This window comes from Dendrobates tinctorius, unplaced genomic scaffold (assembly GCF_039654945.1).
Source record: "Dendrobates tinctorius isolate UK_male_01 unplaced genomic scaffold, ASM3965494v1 ptg000140l, whole genome shotgun sequence".
In the NCBI taxonomy this organism is placed as follows: domain Eukaryota; kingdom Metazoa; phylum Chordata; class Amphibia; order Anura; family Dendrobatidae; genus Dendrobates; species Dendrobates tinctorius.
Window position 1 is genome coordinate 1,151,648 of NW_027361808.1, and position 21,608 is coordinate 1,173,255.

Consider the following 21,608-nt stretch of genomic DNA (forward strand, 5'->3'; position numbering starts at 1 on the left):
GCTGTGAAAAAGATCCTTAGTGGATCGAAATGCGTAGCTGTTTTTAGTGCCCCCCAGCGTATCCTTTGCTGGAGAGGAGAAAGCCGACATGCTGTTATTTTAATTTTTCTTCAATAAAGCAAGTTTTTTAGAAGCTGGAACGATCTCTTTTTTTTTCTTCAATCAATGCTACGCTGAAGTCCAGACGAGGTTCCGTGCTCCGGCTATTTGGTTGGTGAGTTGGCTAGGGCTTTTCAGCCCATATCTTTATATTTGTGCGGATATGTCCAGCCCTGCAACTGTTGTTGCAGCTTTGCTCTCTACCACAGGTCTTGAATTGCACAGAAAATACCCAGCCACGAACACAGCCACAGGCCAAAAGACTAAACAGCCACATTTACAAACTGCTTGCCCTGGAGATCTTGCTGTTTAGGCTTGTGGATACTTTGGGTTTCTGCACCCTCATGCTGACATTCATCCATCGATACTCGTTTCTCATCCACCACTATTTTTCGCTGTGTTCATCAAAACTGAAGGATTTTATCGAGAGTACCCTCAAATTCAAAACAGATCCTGATTTCTCCATTAAGGATGAGAACCTTAAGGCTGAGTTCACACGTGGCGTTTTTTTCGCGTTTCCGCGGCGGTTTTAACTGCACGATATTGCCGCGAAAACGTGAAAAATAAGCATCCCATGCATTCCTATGGGATTCCGCAATGCTGTGCTAATGCTGCGGTTTTTACCGCGGTGGAATCGCTTCGCGGTAAAAGCCGCAGCATGCTCATTAATTTGCGGAATCGCGGCGATCCCGCACCCATAGGAATGCATTGTTCCGCTTACTTCCCGCATGTGGCTGTGCACACCATGCGGAAAGTAAGCAGAACAATTGCGGATGGTACCCACGGTCCGGAGGAGAGGAGACTGTCCTCCGGGCTTTGGGTACCATATCCCTGTAAAAAATAAAATTTAAAAATAAGAAGTATTGTTATTCTCACCCTCCAACGTCCCACGCAGCCTTCCCGCCTCTCTCCACGCTCCCGTTCCCAGTAAGCCTTTGCGAAAATGCCCGCGATGGCGTCCGTTCTCGCGGGATCGCGAAGTCTCACGGTCATTCGCGCGACGTCATCGCGAATTACCGTGAGACATCGCGATCCCGCGAGAACGGACGTCATCGCGGGCATTTACGCAAAGGATTACTGGGAACGGCTGCACGGGACGTCGGATGGTAAGAATAACACCATTTTTTTATTTTTTTTTACATTTTATCTTTTTACTACTGATGTGGCATAGGCGGCCTCAGTAGTAAAAAGTTGGTCACACTTGTCAAACACTATGTTTGACGAGTGTGACCAACCTGTCAATCAGTTCTCCAAGCGATGCTACAGATCGCTTGGAAAACGCTAGCATTTTGCAAGCTAATTACGCTTGCAAAATGCTAGTTTTTCCGCGGGAAAATCGCGGGAATTTAAAATGCGATTTTCCCGCGGACTGGAATTCCGGAATTCTCGCGGTAATTTCCGCGAGAGTTCCGGTACGTGTGCACTTAGCCTTAAAGTACAGTAGAAAGGTTCCAGTTTGAGATAAAAGATAGAAAACATAAGCAATGTGCAAAAGACTGTATAGAATTTAAGGAGAAACGGGCATATCCATCTCTACAGAGTGCACTAATCACTACTACAGAGGTATCATCTTCGGATTTAGACTTTTCAGACATTGATTCAGTTTCTAGGGGCTTTATAGCAAGGAAATATCCTAAATCAAAGGGTTGGGGCAAGATAATTAACCAAAAAAGATGTCAGGGACAAGGAGTGGACAGGAGAACAACAGGACATGTATCCTCCTTTGGATCAGCCTCCTCCTCTTTTTTAGAGGATTGGGAGCTGCTTCCATATCATTTACGGAATCAAACTGTTCCCCCAAACAACCAACCCAAGTAACTGGGGCCAATAAGATGGGTACACAGAGGAATCAGGTAATTAACCTTTTTACATACAATCAATCAGAGTTGGAAAGGCTAGTATTAAAGGGAATCTGTCACCCCATTTTTGGCCTTTAAGATGCGGCCACCGCCATCTGGGGCTTATCTACAGCATTCTGTAATGCTTTAAGTAAGCCCCGATGTAACCTGAAAGACAAGAAAAACAAGTTAGATTATACTCACTGGGGGGAGGGGTTGGGTGCAGTGGGTTTCGTGGTCCGAGCCTCCCATATTCATGCAATGACGACCCCCTTCTTACTTCTGCCACGGCTCCTTCGCAGGCTTACTTTATCTGCCCTGTTGAGGGCAGAGTAAAGTACTACACTGTGCAGGCGCCGGGAAAGGTCAGAGAGGTCCGGCGCCTGCGCACTGCAGTACTTTACTCTGCCCTCAACAGGGCAGAGAAAGTACGCCTGCGCAAGAGCCGCAGCAGAAGTAAGAAGGAGGACGTCATCTCTAGACAATGGGAGGCGCCGGACTGGACCGCAACACCCATCGGACCGGACCAGACCCCGGGGTGAGTATAAACAAACTCGTTTTTCTTATCTTTCAGGTTACATTGGGGGCTTATCTAAAGCATTACAGAATGCTGTAGATAAGCCCCTGATGGCGGCGGCCGCAGCTTATAGGTCAAAAATGGGGTGACCGATTCCCTTTAAATAAAGGCCTTACCTTCGTCCCAATGACGAAGTGCGATCCTTTCTTATGGAATAAGGATCTAGACCTGTTTACTAGAAAACTGTAATGAAGGAGGTTTTTTCTTAAAAATTGCCTTGCTAAATGCCAACAACTTATGATCCTTAGTGAAGATTTACTTGGCCTTAAGCTACTTACTGAACTCTTGGAAGAAGGGAGTAGGGCCATAGGTGAAGGGCCCTTCTTTAATTTGAAACCAAAAAATAAATGGATGCCATCTTCAAATAAGTTTGGAAGTATCGAGATTTTTCATAAGCTAATTACCAAAGAAATTAATGAGATAGACCCTAAATATGACAACACTTGCCCTAATTTGTCATCCGTTGAAAGGAGGGCTCTGGATGGGTTGAATCACAATGTGGCAATTGTCATCAAGCCATCTGATAAAGGTGGAAACACTATGGTAATGGATAGTGCCAAATATGTGGAAATGTGCCTCACTTTTCTTTCTGACTCTTCCTCATATGAGGTGTTAAGAAAGGAACCTACAAAGGATTATACCTCGGAATTGTCACATATCGTAACACAAGCTTTACAGCCAGGCCTAATTTCTAAAAATGAATTAAATTGTTTACTTCATAAGTGTCTGGTGATATATCGCCAGCCACTGGGAGTTGACACCCTCTCTCAGAGCTCCAGCATCTATTTAGACAGACTTTTATGATCCTTTGTGATGGCCCTCCCCTATTACCTAAGAGACACAACTGATCTTCTAAATAAGTTGGAGGGTGTTTCATTAGATCCAGACACTATCTTTGCCTCCATAGATGTAGAGGCTCTGTATAGTAGTATAAGACACACAGATGGTTTAAGGACGGTCAACACTTTCTTGGTGGTAGAGGGATCCATCTGGGGCCTCTCAATGGATTTCTTCTGGAGCTTCTGAATTTTGTTCAGGAAATATTACCACCAGCTCAGGGGCACGTCCATGGGGAGCCCTTGTGCCCCTACAAATGCCAACTTGCTCCTGGGCTGCTGAGAAGACACATTTGTGTTCAGGGACAAGGATGTTGCCTGGGACCCCAAGATAATTTGGGTTTCATTGGATCTGTATTAATGCACTAGACTGGCATAAAGCATTTGAATTTATTACTGTATGCCTCATGACTGTGAGGGTGTATATATCCATGGAGGTACCTTGACAAATTAGTTACTAAATTTTGTCATTACGGTATTACATTTCTTTGAATTATCTTTTTGATTTTAAAGGACATTCTTATAATTAGATATTCTAGTCCCATTATTTGAATGGAACCCTTGCTTGCACTGGCACTTTAAAAGTACTTTATGGCATTTTTTCTTGATTATTGGTCCATTGGTGACTTCTTTATTTTTACGTATAAGTAAGTGATATATTTAGTCGACATCATCCTTCCCCTCTTGTAACATAAGTATGCATTTGATAATATAAACTAACTCCATTCAGTCGATAAAAACTAATGGTACATTATGATCTACTGTTCTGTATGTATATTTGCACTTTGGCATAATAATTTCTATATACTGGGTCTGTACCTTTATAGCATTCCTTGCACAATAGGAATCAGTTTTTGTTGATATTGTTAGTATGTCTAATCTGCTTTTTATAGTTCAATAAAGACTATATTGTTATGAATACTTGCTTGTGTTGAAGTCCGGCTACTTTTTTCCTTAACATAGTGAAGGGTGCATCGAGGTACAACCTGATTTATAACTGTCTTAGTGACAATACCGTGACATGGATCACTAACCTTTGATTTAATATACTGTAGTCTATTACTGTATATTCTAATATATCCCTCTGAATTAAGGACAGAGAGAAAGAGTTGATTTGTCAAAGAGAAATACAAAAAAAATGAAACTTTCTCTCAGTGTGTAATATGATGGGTTAATATATCAATCTGTACATATATAATAACATGTATAAGGGCTCGCTCACATGAGAGTATAACACGGCCAAGTGCTATCCATTGTTTTATCGGATAGCAGTCAGCCCAATGTTACACTATAGTGTAATGCAGATCTGCAATTTTTCTATAAAATGTAAAAAAATATATATTAAACAAAAAAAATCTGTTTTAAACAATAGGTCACTTTCTAGTGATAGCTTCCCTTTAAGAAAAAGAGAATAGGCAACTACATAATATTTTAATTTCAAAATATCCCTAGGTTTAAAAATTAGGGCATGTGCACACGCTGCAGATTCTGCTGCGCATCCGCAGCGGATTTGGCCTCTGCGGATCCGCAGCAGTTCCGCAGACAGTGTACAGTACAATGTAAGTCTATGGGATTTACAATCTGCAGTGCACATGCTGCGGTTTTTTCACTGCGGAAAAGCTGCGGTTTTAAATCCGCAGAAACAATTGACATGTCAATTCTTTCTGCGGATTCCGCTGTGGTTTGACACCTATTCCATTGTCCAGGTGTCAAACCACAGGGGAAAACTGCTGGCCAATCCGCAGGTAAAACCGCAGGTCAATTTACCTGCGGTTTTAACTGCGGATCCGCACGGAAAAATCCGCTGGTGAATCCGCAGCGTGTGCACATAGCCTTAGACAAAACTGCCTTAAAGAACCCTATTTTTCTAGCAAAAGTTGGGTCTGAACTTCTGGGTTATGGGATTCTAACAGGCTGGGTGGGACTCCAAAACCCTCTATGGCCACAGACTGCAAAATCAAGTTATCATCAGATCTCAATGTTGTAACTAAACAAGAGCTGTTTGCACTTTAAACTTACCTTCACTGCTAACTGCTGCATTAACGTGAACGTGCAGTACAGATATGTGATCATCAATATGTAAGTCCCAGATAAGCCCTCTGTAAAGTAGACTGCAATCCTTTCTTCAGTACTGTATTCTACCATAACAGAGTTGATGCGCTCTCCTCCAGTGCTCACATGACATTGCTATGTCATTTATGGGCTGCAGCCTTCACAGTCCCGTGAGACTAAGGCCTGTTTCACACTTCCGTTTTTTCAAATCCGTCAAAATCCGTTGTTTTCCGTAAAAAAACGGATCCGCCATTTTTTGCAGGATCCGTTTTTTTTGTCCCATAGACTTCCATTACGGTTACCGCGGATCCGTCAAAAAAACGGATCCGTTTTTAAAAAAACGGATCCGTTTGCATCAGTTTCCGTCAAAAAACGGAAACGGATCCGTTTGGCGGACACAAAAACGGAAGTGTGAAACAGGCCTCAGTTCTTGTTAATGCTTCTATTTGGCCTTTCTCTTTCTAATCATTTTCCACAGCCATGGCTGGAAACAAAAGTTACACAGAATACTCTTGGATCAATAACATCTAGCCCAAGGGTTGCATTATTAATTATTGTTTTAAAACCAGTTATGTAAAAGGTAGGCCAATAGATCTGACATTACCAAGGATGGTTAAACACCACTAAATCAAAATAGACTGTTGAATTCTGTGTTCTTCATTTATACTAGGGTATCAGAACCAGATCCAAATCATACTTTGGAAGAAAGAGTTGTTCACTGGTACTTCAAGCAACTGGATAAAAATTCAAGTGGAGACATTGGAAAGAAGGAAGTCAAACCATTCAAGAGATTGTTGCGAAAAAAATCAAAGCCAAAAAAGTGTGTGAAAAAGTTTGTTGAGTACTGCGATGTGAATAATGACAAGTCTTTATCTGTCCATGAATTAATGGGATGTCTTGGTGTAACAAAAGATGAAGGTAAGATTTTTTTATATACTTTTCAGAAGACCAAGCCACCTTCATTGAGTAGAAAAAGTATATATTTTATTATCTTACTAATGTTAAGTTAGCCTTGCCTTTCATTTCATTGTTTACATAATTGTTTTGTGGTGCTCATCTCTGAGAACAATAGATGATGGAAACTGATGTCATCAGGTTTTAAATAGTTTATAGAGCAACTCATATAAACCCAGCCTGAGCTTTCCCTAAGGGCTTATGCTTGAGAATCATAGATGGGATTGGATCCATTCCAGCAGGATTAAGGAAATCTTTTTCCAATGCACATTTCGGGAAAGGCTTTCATGGTGTAACGTGGTGGGATCCTTGACCCTAAATAAATATAATCTGCAGTGAATTGTAAAGTAGCTATGTGCATGGAACCTAAAGGTCCCATTACATTTAGCGATGCACCAGTGATCCCTACCACGATATGACCCGATCAGGATCGCTGGTGCATCGCTAAATGGTCGCTAGTGAGCTGCCACACAGGCAGATCTCACTAGCGATGCAGCAGTGGTCGTACTCACCTGTCAGACGCAGCGAGGGTGAAAATGAGGATGAATGAACTCATGGAGATCAACATCCAACACTGCGGAGACACCATCACGTGTTTCTCAACGCAGTGATTCTAGAGCACTGCCCCCATCCCTTATGGGAAATATGCAAAACATGCAAAACAGAAGCCGCGGAGACACCATCACGTGTTTCTCAACGCAAGCAATGACCAGCCAGGACGCAGCGAGGGTGACATCTTCCGCCTGCGTCCATGGCTCGCACGTCGGCGCCAGCAGGAAGCCGACGACGAGAAATGGACCAGGCCGATCTTGCGCGATCAGCGATAGCCAGCGGGGGAGCCGGTCGGAGGTGAGTAACACATGTAGCGATATCGCTAGTGATATTGCTGCTGCGTCACAAAATCGGTGACGCTTTAGCGATATCGCTAACGATATCGCTATGTGTAAAGGGCCCTTAAGGCTGCTTATGCACATTATATGTTTGTCGGCCAAATAATGGTTTGGCCAGTCGTTCATCCAACAGCCATTTCAGGTTGGCTCTCAGCTGAGTGGCTCTCCTGTGTTCTCTGTGAAAGAGCCACTGACTGACAAGTCAACCTGCAGCTTATCTCAAGGAGAACAATGCAAAATCAGACATGCCTGATCGACATCTTCCTGGCTGGTGCCCCCATACACATCAGACAGTCAGTTGAGTCCGGTGAGTTCAGTTGACATTAGTCTAATGTGTATGGGGGTCTTAAAGGTCCTTTAACCCCTTAGTGACAGTGACAATTTTGACCTTAATGACCTGGCCAAATTTCTGAAATCTGATCAGTGTCAATTTATGTGATAATAACTATGGAATGCTTCAACTTATGCCAGGGATTCAGAGTTTTTTTTCATGACATGTTTTTCTTCATGTTAGTGGTAAATTTTGGTCAATATGGTTTGCGTATTGAAATATGAAATATATAAAAACATTGAAAATTTGGCAAAAAACTAGAAAATTTAGCAATTTTCAAAGTTTAAATTTTTATGCCCTGGAACTGGAGAAAAGTGAGTACTGCTTGTGACTTTGGGCAGAACAAAACTGCTATAGGTAGCAATCTGGATATGGTACTTTTTTATACAAGGCCCTGGTGTTCCACTTTACCAGGTATAGTTGAAGCACCTGGTCTGAGGGATCAATGCCACCAATAAAGTTATTATAATCTGTGATGCAGACCATTTTTGTTTGTTCTTGGTGGTGTCCCTGTCTGACTGTCATAATGGTGACCGCATGCAGTGTGGTGGTTAGCATGTAGACATCTTTCCTGTCATTCCACTTTACTACAAGAAATTGGTCACTTGAAAGTAAAAATGATGCCCTCTTCTCCAACTGTCTAGACAACTGCAACAGAAAACCTACTTGTTTTCTTCTGACTAACCCATAGACCCCTGTATTTGTAGCATGGAGGGAATAACATAGGGGAAAACTGGTGTAATAATTATTGGTGTATGTGTTATACCCTTAATGTAAAGATGGTGTCATTAGCTCCCAGACAATTTTACCCTGGATGCCAATTGTCAGGGAGCAGTTTGGTGGGTTTATTTGGCAGTCACTGCCTTCATATATTAGAAAGGTGCAAGTGTACCCTGTTGTGCTCTTGCAGATTTTGCATAATTTGACACCGTATTTGGCTTGCTTGTAGGGGATTAATTGCTGGAATAACAGACAGCCCTTGAAACTCATCAAGGGCTTGTCAACTGCAACATTTTGCTCATGAGTATAGGAATTTAAAAATTAATCTTTTAGGAGGGAAATTATGGGTCTCAATTTGTTAAGATGATCTTAGTTGGGATCATTTCTTGGGGGAGCTTGGGAATTATCACTAAAATGAAGCAATTTCATTAGGGCTTCCTAATGGGTTCACGACATGACAGGTGCAAAAAACTGGGGTACTGTGGACAGATTTTGCTGCCCAGTAGAAGCTGACAGGGGTCTTTGTCTACAAAACTGATGTTCAGGGTAATGCCTATATTTTTTTTTAATTCGGTGACATTTATGGGGATCCATGAATGGGAATGAAATGTAGTGCATTTTTGGGAGAAGACATTAAGAGGTACAGAGCATCCTCTGCCACCTCCCAATTCATTACAAAACAGCATCTTCAACCACTCCACAATAAATTTTAAGTCCCTGATACCATCACAATGAAATGTGAGATGGGGAGGATGCTATCAGGAACTTGGTACCCTCATCTACCATGCAATTAATGTTACATCCAGATCTAACTTCTTTCTTTCCCTATTTATGAGTCCATTATTAGTACCCCTTCTTCCCATCCAAATCCCCCACCTCCCTCATTGTCTTTTCCCCTGCTTCTCATCATTGTCCTCTCCCTCACCTCCATAAATGTCCTATCCACACCTCCATCATTGCCCCCCCACCTCCATCATTGTCCTCATTCTGCCGGCCATGGGCTGGGAAGAGGGGTGTTCGGTGATTCGACGTGGCAGGGCGATAATCTGACTCCCATCCTAGGCTGGTGCAGTAGGTTTGGCAGTGCTTGGTGGTGCGGGGGCTCCGCCAACATTTTGTGAAAACCCAGAGCCCCCTCAGTTCCATTGTAGGGGCTCTGGGCTTTCACAGGTCAGTTTACACTGCGTAAAAAACTGCTCAGTGAGACTTCTGTAAATCCCACCCCATACAAGATGCAGCATGAAAAACTAATTGTGGGAACTTAAAGGGATACTATCATCTCCAAGATTCAATCCCAATATGTAGAGGGTGTAATAATATTAGCAAATACTTCCAATTAGAAATGCAGTATAGTTTTTCTGATTTTGTAGGTCGCTTTCATGTGCAAGCATTGCAAGACCTTAGGTATCCATGGTTACGACCACTGATATAATGACAGTTAGCTAGTTGCTAGTGGTCTTAACCATGGATACCTAAGGTCCTGCAATGCTTGTACATGATGAAAAAGACATAGTGAATCAGAAAAACTATACTACATTTCTAATTGGAGGTATTTGCTAATATTATTATTACACTACTTATACAGTATATTGGGATAGGCTCTTGGAGATCGGAATACCCTATAACTTAACACTTTTTAAAAGAATAAGTCCTTGTAGGAATTCCCACACAACGGAAATAGGGTTATGTTCTCCTCCCCAACCCTGTAGTATTTTACTTTAGACTGTTTTTAAAAAGATTCTGGAAAATGCAAGAAAAACATTTTGAAAAGAACTAAAAGACAACCATAAGACAACTTATTTACTTATTTTCCTTTTCCATGAGTTTTCTTGAGGTAATTCATATTATATTGAAATCTGCTATTTACAGTAGAAGAAAGATGCGTCTCTGTGTGCTGGGTGGACACCATTCCATCCATGAAGTATAAAAAGTAATCCGGCATTCCAATTGTGCAATGAAACAGAATTTAGGATTATAGGAACCACAATGCAGATAAACATAATGTTTTGGTCTAACAATAAGACCTTCCTCTGACTGGAAGGAACACCAGAGGGAGGCAGAAGATAAAGCCTGGATTGCAAAGCGACAAGAGAAGAGGAAGTGAAATGGAAGGCAGTACGAGCACATCTACAGGGCTTTATTTATTATTATTATTATTATTATTATTATGCATTTATATAGCGCCATTTATTCCATGGCGCTTTACATGTGAAAAGGGGAAATATAGACAGGTACAATAAACATGTGTAAGAAAACGGACACACAGGTACATAAGGAGAGGAGACCCTGCCCGCGAGGGCTCACAGTCTACAGGGATGGGGGAGGATACAGTAGGAGAGGGTAAAGCAGGTCATGCGGTTGTTCAGTAGACCGAGGATCATTGCATTGTGTAGGCTTGATGGAACAGGTGGGTCTTCATGTTCTTCTTGAAAGTTTCCGTTGATGGTGAGAGTCTGATGTGTTGCGGCAGAGAGTTTCAGAGTATGGGGAAGCACAGGAGAAGTCTTGTATGCGATTGTGGGAAGAAGAGATAAGGGGGGAGTAGAGAAGGAGATCTTGAGAAGATCGAAGGTTGCGTGCGGGTAGGTACCTAGAGACCATGTCCAGATGTATGGAGGAGACAGGTTGTGGATGGCTTTATATGTCATGGTTAGGGTTTTGAATTGGAGCCTCTGGGCAATAGGAAGCCAGTGAAGGGCCTGGCATAGGAGGGAGGCTGGGGAATAGCGGGGAGACAGGTGGATTAGTGGGGCAGCAGAGTGTAGGATGAACTGGAGCGGAGCCAGAGTGCTAGAGGGGAGGCCAGAAAGTAGGAGGTTGCAGTAGTCGAGGCGGGAGATAAGAGCATGCACTAGTGTTTTTGTGGTTTCGGGGTTGAGGAATGAGCGGATCCGGGAAATATTTTTGAGTTTGAGGCGGCAGGAGGAGGCGAGGGCTTGGATATGTGGTTTGAAAGGGAGTGTAGAGTCGAGGATCACCCCAAGGCACTGAGCGTTTGGGACTGGGGAAAGAGAGCAGCCATTGACATTGATGGATAGGTCTGGTGGAGGGGTAGAGTGAGATGGGGGAAAGATGATGAATTTTGTTTTGTCCATGTTCAGTTTGAGAAAGCGAACAGGGAAGAAGGCTGAGATAGCAGACAGACATTGTGGGATTTCAGTCAGTAAGGAGGAGAGGTTGATACTGCACACTGTGGGATTCTATGAGCTGTCCCAAGCCAAAGTTGTAGATGGAGAATAGTAGAGGTCCTAGGACAGAGCCTTGAGGAACACCGACAGACAGGGGGCGAGGTGAGGAGGTGGTGTGTGAGAGGGAGACACTAAATGTTCGGTCTGTTAGGTAAGATGAGATCCAGGATAGGGCCAAGTCAAGGAGGGAATGGTCTATGGTGTCGAAGGCAGAGGACAGGTCCAGGAGAAGGAGGACAGAGTAGTGTCGCTTGCTCTGGCGGTAAGGCTTTATCACATTTACTTAAATGCGCTGCCTTCCATTTTACTTCCTCTTCTCTTCATTGCGTTGCAATCCAGTCTTTATCTTCTGCCTATGTGGCGCCCCTGAGGCTCAGTCGCCACAGAGGTACTGCACCTTCTCCTAAGGTGTAGAGCCCCACCATCCAGGTAAGGTGGGAACTCCTTTCCACACTCCAACACTCGCACCCCACACAACAGGGTAGTTCTGCACTACCACATTGCGGCTCAGTGCTTAGAGAGTAGCAGAGCACCTCTGGTGGTTCCCTGCATGGACCACTGGATGTGCTGGGAGATGGGTGGAGTTGAGACCCATATAAAAGGATGGGGAAGGTTTAGAATTACAGATGAGTCTAGGGTCAGTCTGGCGGGAGGTCAGGTGAGAGGACAGTCTGTCAGGAGAGTCTGAGGATGGGTCCGAGAGGAAGGAGATCCCTAGAAGAGGGAGAGAAGAAAGAGTGCTGCAGCTGCCTCAGTGATCTGAGCCAGCTGGCACGGGAAAGGAACAGAAGGAGAAAGACGTAGAACTGCAACCTAAGCTTCCATAAGAGAGAGAAAGATCAGTACGGAACGAAGGAGTAGAGAACAGAGAGGAGACATGGGTTGGAAGAGGAACCCTGCCTATAGGTTCTCAGCGCAAGGCCGGGGCCCGGTCCCCGAGGTTGTATGAACACATGGTTCTGCAGCAGACACCGGTGGAGTAGTTGGCTGTAAATGCCCTACTCCCATCTAAGACTTGAGGCACAACAGCAGCTTGGATAGAGAGCCGGGACTCAGAGAGAAAGGAGTCCCCAAGAGAGGCTACAGCTGTCTGCCGTGTAAGTAAGGTTCACAGCAGCGGTGTGAACATCTGACAGGAGGAGCTTCAGAGTAACTCAGTGCTTGGAGTACTTCATTCAAATAGGTGCTAGGAAGGAGACTGCACAGCCCGTCTGCTGAGAGAGAATCCCTGAGTTCCTTCCAGGCTAGCCTGCTCCAATACCATCTGTAATCAGGACCCTGGACAGCAGTTATCAAGTAAAGGTACAGAAATTGCACCCTGCTGTGTCTTGTCTACTTCCTACCCTTACGGCACTGCTACATCCCCGTGCCAACCACTTCTACACTGCCCTGGGACTATAGCTTCACCTGTGGGGAGCTGTTACATCTTTGCTGCACCATACCATCGGTCCCAGCGGAACTGTCTGCAGCGTCGGCTTAACATCTCCCTTGCCGAGCACCACAGGTGGCGTCACGAACTATTCCATTCCATTAACTACATTCCCCCATTACTTGGGCGCCCAGGGCCATGGTCCGGGTCACCGCTGCTGTGACACATCCCACTGACACCGGCCCGGTACTGAGTACCCCACAGCCCTGGGAGGGCGACCAACCTCCCTCTGGTGTTCTTTTCAGCCTCAGGAAGGTCTTATTGTTAGACCAAGATGTTAGCTTTATTGTAGCCTCAATCCAGATAAACGTTAAGTTATTTTTCATTGCATAGTTGGGATGCCAGATTCCTTTTCATATCTGCTATTAACCTTATTCTTTAATTAATATTTACACCATTCACTGTTATATAATACTGTTTATTACGCCTTCCATGAATATTATATCACACACCACAAATATAAATGCATTTGCGTGTGTGTTTGTGTGTGTTTGCTGTTAAATACCTACTATACTTTATATTTATCTTGACCTTTTTAAACTGAGGCAGATGCAGACACTATCACAAAACCATATTCTGTTTTCTAGTTATTGTGCTAAATGTGAAACCCATACGTGCATAGCATGAGCAGAACGGTTACGTAGACATGCACTTAGAGGCATTGTTTACATTCAAAAGGTAAAACCAGATGGTCATTTTATCTTAATGCCTTTTATTCCTAGAAGGGATTAGAAATTTAACACTAGGCACAAATAAATGAGTTTCTAACAGTAATTGAGTGGATGAAAACATTCTCCAGGCAACGTTGGAATATTGAGTTGGAAATATTCCAGCTCTTCAAAGTCTCTTTTTTTTACTTTCTTTTCAGAAATCTTTTAGGAATGGAGAGCAAAGTAGACACTAAGCCCTTTAGTAAGATGAAATGCTGAGTCACTAAATCTTACAAATCCTAGGACAGTACATGAACTTTCCTGAGGCATTTCACAGCTTACGAATACTTCACTTCAAATCGATAGAAACAGCCTGATTGCAGTAGAATAGAGGACATACTATGGCAGCACTTTATTACCCTAAAAAGAATCTGAAGCAGCATGAATAATTAATTCAATATCTTCTACTACTATTTTATTACAGTTTCAGTTTAGGATATGTTCTCATGTGGAGATTGTGCCCCAGTTTTTGCTGCACCGCTGAATAATGATTGTATTTTACTGCCAATTGCCAGGATTTTGATGCCGCTTAATTAATTCAGCGCATTTTACAATTACATTTTACTCCTCCACACAGCACCAGAAATGTCAGTCTAGTCATGGATTGGGGTAACATTTCGGGCATGAGCTGCACCACAACTTTTGATGAATTTGTCAGGTGGGCTTCATCAGTGCCCCTTGCTATCCCCGCTCCACCCACTTTTGCCAAAACGGCGTGAAAATACCGAAAGTCACATTTTATGTGCTTAACTCCATCTTCCGCTAAGATTTTGAAGGTGGTTTACCAATCCACCTTCATGATTTGGTCCATTGTTTTTGTGTGAGTCACTGGTACTTGCCACAAAACTGTGGCATATAGCAGTAAAACTTCATGGAGTTTTTACCACATGGTTCTCAGTTGCGAGGCAAAAACTGTAGCACAACCTCTGTGTGCACATATAATCTAAGTGTAAAGGAATTCTAGAAAATCCATTATCATAATCTTAAAGAACAAGAAAAAGTGTCTTGGAAAATTGTTGATCTTTTAGAATATGTGAAAATGTCAATTTTCTCATGGAGCTGAAAGCCCCAGCTTTAACGTGACTGCTCAGCTGCACAGACCTCTGAGACCATTTCATTGTGGAGTGGATAGAAGCAAGATTGTAACACTCCGGTTCAGACAAAGTGCAACGTAGGCCATCTGCAATGGTTTCTTACTGAGACATTTCATGTTTTAAAATTTATTTCAGATTATTTTATTGAATTACAATGGTGCAAAGTGAAAAGTGCATATTTATATGAGATCCTTAACAGGGTTGCCTTATCTTGGTAAATAAGTAAAACTACAACTACTAAACTTGAGGAAACAAGCAAATTTGCAATTTAGCTCTTATTAAAGGGAATCTGTCAGCAAGGTTTTGCTATTTAATCCGAAGACAGCATGAGGTAGGGGTTAAAACCATGAATTGATCAACGTGTCACAAATAAAGCTGTGTGTTGCTTCTTTACTTACACTGAAGATTTTATTACTAGGATATTATCATTGCCAGGTCTGATGTGCACAGGAATGCTAGTCATACTACACTCCCTTTTCTGATGAGCAGTCACTGTCTTTAAATAGGAGAGCCTGGTGGGGGAACTTTTTAAGTTCTGCTGCATTCTAGATATAAAAACTGTGATTGTGTTAGAACCGCTGCACCCAGCAAACTAAGGGATACATCATTGGTTTCAGGGTCTCTTTGCTTACATCATGCTGCTCTTAGATGAGGCAGAAAAAATTTGGTGACAGATTCTTTTTACAGCTCAATAATTAATAAAGTCCTAGAGTCCACAAAAGTGCAATTCTTACATATATTTAAAGAAGGTTGTATGTCTTGGTATAAGGAGATAATTGAGTAGGCCCATCATTTAGCCAGCCTGTAACTTTTGAATAGGGTATATTGAGTTCTATACTAAACATTCAGAAGAATCCCAGCTTACCCTCTAAGACTTTTGGCTGTCACAACTTAGTATTCCCCTATGTCTGCATCAGGAATTCTGATTCAGTAAGAAAAGTATCCATTTGAACATTATTGCAGAGCTTTTGACATTGGGCATTCTGTGTATGCAGGCTTCTAATATGTAAATGTGTTTCTGGCTACTCTCCAAAATAATGTGCTTCTTTTGTCGTTTAGGCACAGCTCCGAAAAGCAATGGAGAGCATCTATCATCTAGTAGACAGGTAAATGCAATGTTAGTCTATTGTTTTGTTTAGGAATAAGTAATTTATGTGTCGCAGGAGAGGAAGCAGAAGAGAGTAAATAGACATTACACCATGGGATCACAGCTGACGGGAATTCTGACACCGTTCTGTTCCCAGCTTATTACTATTCATCTAAGCAGACAACAGAGCACACACAGGGGAGACAGCACGCTACGCACACCATACAAAGGTGACAACACACTACGCACATCACACAGGAAGACAGTACACGGGGTAGACAGCAGGTACTGGACCTCCTCTGAAACGAGTATCACTGCTGATTTATCCTTTCAGTGTAAAGGGGTTAAGTTCATTGTTGTATTTATGCCTTTTTGCTTACTGGTATTGCTACATGTTACATGTACTACCTCATGTATGAGATGGTATTGCTGCCCCTTCTGGGTATTACCATTCCGAGGTTAGGCCAGGAAGAAGCTGGGATGCAGTCTAAGACGGTCCGGTTCGGACATGTGCCGTACAGAAGTGTCAGCAGAGTAGGGAGAGGTGAGGAAGCAAGTGAAGTTGAATGTGTAACTCATGATGTGCCAACTATGGAATTAATGTGTGAACTCCTAAGTAAAGAAAATATTTAAGCTATTCTGGACTGTGTCTCCATTGCTGGGGGTCACCTGGAAGAAGGGTCGTCGTCGCCTGGGAAGTGCCCAGCGGGACCTGAACCTGGAGACGCAAGTATGCTGATCAGTGGATTACAGTTTTCTGTGAGGGATGGTTGGGACACGGATGCTTCAGTGCCTCTGACCATGACTACAGTCCTGGCCTCCGCTTATAACTGGTGTATTCGTCAGGATGCGACTACCTTGCCATACAGAGAGCCCGCAGAAAAAAGAGTTGAAGATGATGTGTGCAACTGCTGTGCCCCTGGAAAGTGGCCAGAAAGAGGAGCAAGTGGTTGCTGTATCTGGAGAAGATTTTGTGGATGAAACATTAGATTTGCCTACTACAGATTTTGTGACAACACCAGACTTGACTACTGAGTTGGACTTGGCTTGTTTAAAAAAAAAAAAAAAGTCTGACACCATTAACTTGATTAAGGCTTAATTGCTGAAACACGTTGGTGCACATCTCTCTCTTTTTTTCTGCTGATTGCTGACGCCTTGGTGTGGGACAGCTCCGTGCAGAGGACTTCCAATATTACAGACCAGCATGCTGTGGTGAGCTGACTTTCATTTTTCCCTACCCTATCTTTTGACACCATTACTGTGACCAAGATGGTGGCTGTGGAATTGGTGGGAGATGGCAGAGAAGGAGAACCGCATCCTTCGTGGGCATTGCCGTCATCTCCTGGCGCCAAAACCTGACTGTCAGTATGCCCTGGTCGACACCTGGTGGGTGCGTATGAAGAAGAGAAAGCCTCACCCACTTCCACTGACCAACAACAGATGGGTGAAATTGATGGATGCAGAACCCCTGGAAATGGGTGGAACCTATAAGAAAATCCCGGAAAAAGCTGTGCGACACCATTTTGTGAATTTGAACAGGCCACGATGCAGCACTCTTGCATCCGTAGCTGCCAGGGCATGGGCCACATCAAATGGAGGTGGCTGCAGGAGAGAGCAAGGGCCCAGCCTAGCAAGATCAGTGAGGACTCGGCGGAGGTCCCCACTGCCCGCCTGTGGATCTGCCTTGGCCGTGGAGTCATTAGCCCCCAGAGCTACCACCTTTTCGGGAGCTGGACTTTTTGTGTGCTGAACCAGCGTGCAACGTCGGACCCGAGGATCTGGAGCCCTTGCTGTTCGTTCAGCAGAGAACAGAACTGGCGGCTGCCTGGGAGGAACCGTGGCTGGAAGTCAAGATTGAGCCGACACTCCATTCGTCCTCCAAGTGCGCGGGCGTCCCTGCGGAGGGAGACAATGTTCTGGGGAAGACCATGGCCACCTCATCCCCATCGGAGTGGGTGAGTGTGCACTCGTCCATAATTCCTGAGGGAAGGCACTCCCTGCAAATTCCTGTCCCAGAGGCCATCATCCACCCCCGCATCCCCATGGGAGAGCCAACCTCCTCGTCCTAGCCATCAGAGGTTTGGCCTACTTCCCACTCTGCTAAGGAACTGGTAGCCAACCACTCGCACCCCAACAAGAGAAGGTCCCTTTACCACTCCCAGGCAGGCTGCCTGGGTAGAAGGAGTAATAAAGGATGCAAAACAACGGGAGAGGGAAGTCTGGATGTAGCTATGGCAGCCTGGCGGGGGCGCTCTGGCAGTGCAGCGTACCCGTGGATGGCTAGTTTACACCGACACCGACCGAGGCTATGGTTTCATCAGGGAGGAAGGGACTGACGCCAAAGTATATGTCAACATAGCATCCGTCAAATTTGGCCGGTTGCTGAAGAAAGGAGATCAGGTCTCCTTTATCAAAGAGGACTATCCTTGTGGGTACTACACGGTAGAAGTCACTCACTATGAGGAAGACGACATTGGGGGTCTTGCCAGAATCGGTGCAGGCCCAAACATCAGCCAGCACCCGAGAGCCTGCCAGCGCTACCGCTTGTACTGCTGTGCAGCAGTCTGCATCCTCTGCAGCTGCAGGCATGACCTTGGAAGAAAAAGGAGTGACACGCGATCTGTGCCATTGAACTTTGCCAATGTGAAAAAGTCTGTTTAAAGAAAACAAGTTGTGCACGTTGAACCATAAAGGGGGTTTTACACATAGCGATTTTGTGACGTTATAGTGATATTGCTAGCGATATCGCTATGTGTGATACTTACCTCCGACCGGCTCCCCCGCTGTCCATCACTGATCACGCGAGAATGTCCGGCTCCATTTCTCGTCGGGCGCTTCCTGCTTGGCTTCCTGCTGGCGCTGACGAGCGACGCATGGAGGCGGGCTGGAGGACGTCAGGATTGCTGTGTGTGAAATGTGAGTATCGTGCGCTGCGTCGCTGCTGCATCGCTGTGAGGTCTGCCTGTGTGACAGCTCACTAGCGATCATTTAGCGATGCACCAGCGATCCTGACCTGGTCGGATCGCTGGTGCATCGCTAAATGTAAAGGGGCCTTAAGTCTGATCTGGGACTGTTCTGCGTCCCCATAGGTCAGGGAACCCTGTCATGCTCTGTAAATTTAAGAGCCACACGGCCGTTGCGGCCTTTAACAACTCTGTGTTGTTTGTTTTTCTGTTCTTGTATAATTAGTTATCTCGGCCTGGAGGACCGCGAGCTAGGCATAATATCTGGAGCCCATGGACTCTAATTGTTTTTTTTGTTGCGCTCGTTGCGCCCATTCTGCTGGAAAAGGAGAGCCTGTCTTCTTAGCTGGAGACCACTGGAACGAAAGACTCTACTTCCCTCAAAGGAAGGGGGGGCTTATTCTCAGGACTGCTGTCCCATGCTTAGGACACGAACTTCAGTTCGTACCAGATGTGACTACCTTATATAATCTCCCTGCGTGGAGTATATACTGTAAATATTAAAGTTTTAAATGCTTTTGGTCAGGGACGATAAAATTTAAAGAAAGAAGGAGTGTAAAGGGGTTAAGTTAACAATGTCCATTGTTGTATTTATGCCTTTTTGCTCATGTATGAGATGGTACTGCTACCCCTTCTGGGTATTACCATTGCCTTGTCTTCAAGCTTTGTTCTTCCTTGTATATAATTGTGATAATGTATATTGCATTTCATGTACAGTATGGGGAAAGCATAGTGATCTTGTTTAGACACTGGAGGGGGCACTCTAGTATATAGAACAGTTAGTAGGTAGGATAGGGTTAAGTGTAGGAGGGGTTGCCGGGAGTTAAGGTTAGATGAGAAGGGAATTTAGTCAGACAAGGCCAGGGTGCCCGAAGTGCCCAGGATGGCTCGGCAGCCATGCACTGCGTTTTTTTATTCCCATAGGGAATAATGGTACTGTACACCGCAGCAAAAACTGCTGCGGACCCGCAGCGGCCAAATCCGCTGCGGAACCTCAGCGTGTGCACACACCCTTACTGTTCCGGCACCTACCCCAAACACAGACATCAATAGTTAGTCTGTGTTACTATTTGGGTTCAGCATTCATGACCCGAACACCAGGTGTTTCTCGAGCAGTCATGTTCATGACAGTGCGAGAAACATTGGTGCCTCTGATCGGCGGTAAGTTTATTACCGCCAGTTAGAATGCTGCGGCTCCCACGCTGTCAAATGACAGCATGAGCCCACAGCTATGACCAGAGGTAAAAAGTTTACCTCCAGTCACAGGCATCGGCTGATGCAACTGCTATTCCTATCAGCCTACGCCTGTTGCCACTAATAACAGTGAGAGCAGACGGCGCCTGATAGTATTCATCAGCCGGTGCCTTATCTATAAATAAATACATTTGAAAAAAATGGCTTGGGTTTTCCTGTATTTTGGATAACCAGCCAGGAAAAATTGATAGCTGTCTACTGTAACCCTCAGCTGTCAGCTTTAGCAAGGCTGGTTATCAAGAATAGGGGGGTCCACACACTGTTTTTTTAATTATTTAAATAAATAAAAAATGGCATGGAGTACCCCATTTTTTAACAACCAGGCAAACTAAAGCAGACAGCTGGAGGCTGGTATTCTCAGGCTGGTAAGGGGCCAGGGATATTGGCCGTCCCAACCTATAAATAGCAGCCCAGAGCTGCCCCAGAAAAGGCGCATCTATTAGATCTGCCAATTCTGGCACTCTGCCTGGTTCTTCCCACTTGCCCTGTGGTGGTGGCAACTGGCATTAATATTTGTGGGGTTGATGTCACCTTTGTATTGTCTGGTGATATCAAGCCCAAAGGTTAGTAATGGAGAAGTGTTTATAAGACACCTATCGATTACTAATCTTATAGTCATATTGTAATTAAACACACAGCAAGACTAAAGTACTTTATTTGAAATAAGAAAAAACACCTTTTTACTTTTCTATTTAATAATAGCAAACACAGTTATACCCACTTTACGCCCATTCGATTGAAAGCATTGTATTCTGTAAAAGAAAGCAAAAATTAAAAACAACCATATCCTTCACCAATGTTCTGTCCCATGCCGTAATCCCACGAGAATGAGCTGCTGTAAGTGGAGCCTCAGTGACCAGTGGTGATGTCATCAAGGTTAGCGCAGGTCACTGAGGCTGCATTCCCAGCTGGGCCAATGGACTGCGGTGACCTCAATGAAAAAGTCTCAAGGTGCAGCGTTGGGCTCAGTGAGTTTATTGTAGTTCACAGTTAGGTGGTTGCAGGCTGCATTTTTAAGGCTGGGGGGACAATATTAATGGCCCCTTACCAGCCTGAGAATACCTGCCCCCTGCTGTCTGGTTTAGCTAGGCTGGTTGTCAAAAATGGGTGGGACTCCACACCATTTTTTTTAAGTTATTTATTTAAATAATAAAAAAACAGCATGGGGACACTTCTATTCTTGATAACCAGCCATGTTAAACTGGACAGCTGAGGGTTGCAGCCCGCAGCTCTTAGTTTTACCTGGCTGGTTATCAAAAATACAGGGGAACCATGTCACTTTTTTATTATTTATTTATAGTGCAGGCTCTGGCTGATGAATACACCCATCAGACACGCTTACTCTCGCTATTATCAACTACAGTAAGCATAGGCTCATGGGTGTAGTAGTTCATCAGCCAACCTCACATGCTGTCATCTTGAACCCACAGGTGGATGCCATTTCACCTTTGGTGGACCCCTCATGTGCCTAAACAGTAGAAAACCCAACACAAGTGCCAACATTTTGGAAATGAGACCACTCAGGGAACTTATTCAGATGTATAGTGAGCACCTTGAACAACCAGGTGCTTTACAGAAATTTATAA

General features: G+C 44.2%; 1 protein-coding gene across 1 annotated transcript in view; it reads left to right on the forward strand.

The window, feature by feature from the left end:
- The window catches only part of SMOC2 (SPARC related modular calcium binding 2), a 792,053-nt gene that overhangs the window by 735,906 nt on the left and 34,539 nt on the right, over positions 1–21,608 (forward strand). Inside the window, exons 11-12 of the mRNA XM_073545093.1 lie at positions 6,073–6,320; positions 15,778–15,824. Of these exons, the coding sequence (XP_073401194.1) occupies positions 6,073–6,320; positions 15,778–15,824 (295 nt within the window). The remainder of the gene's footprint in view (positions 1–6,072; positions 6,321–15,777; positions 15,825–21,608) is intronic.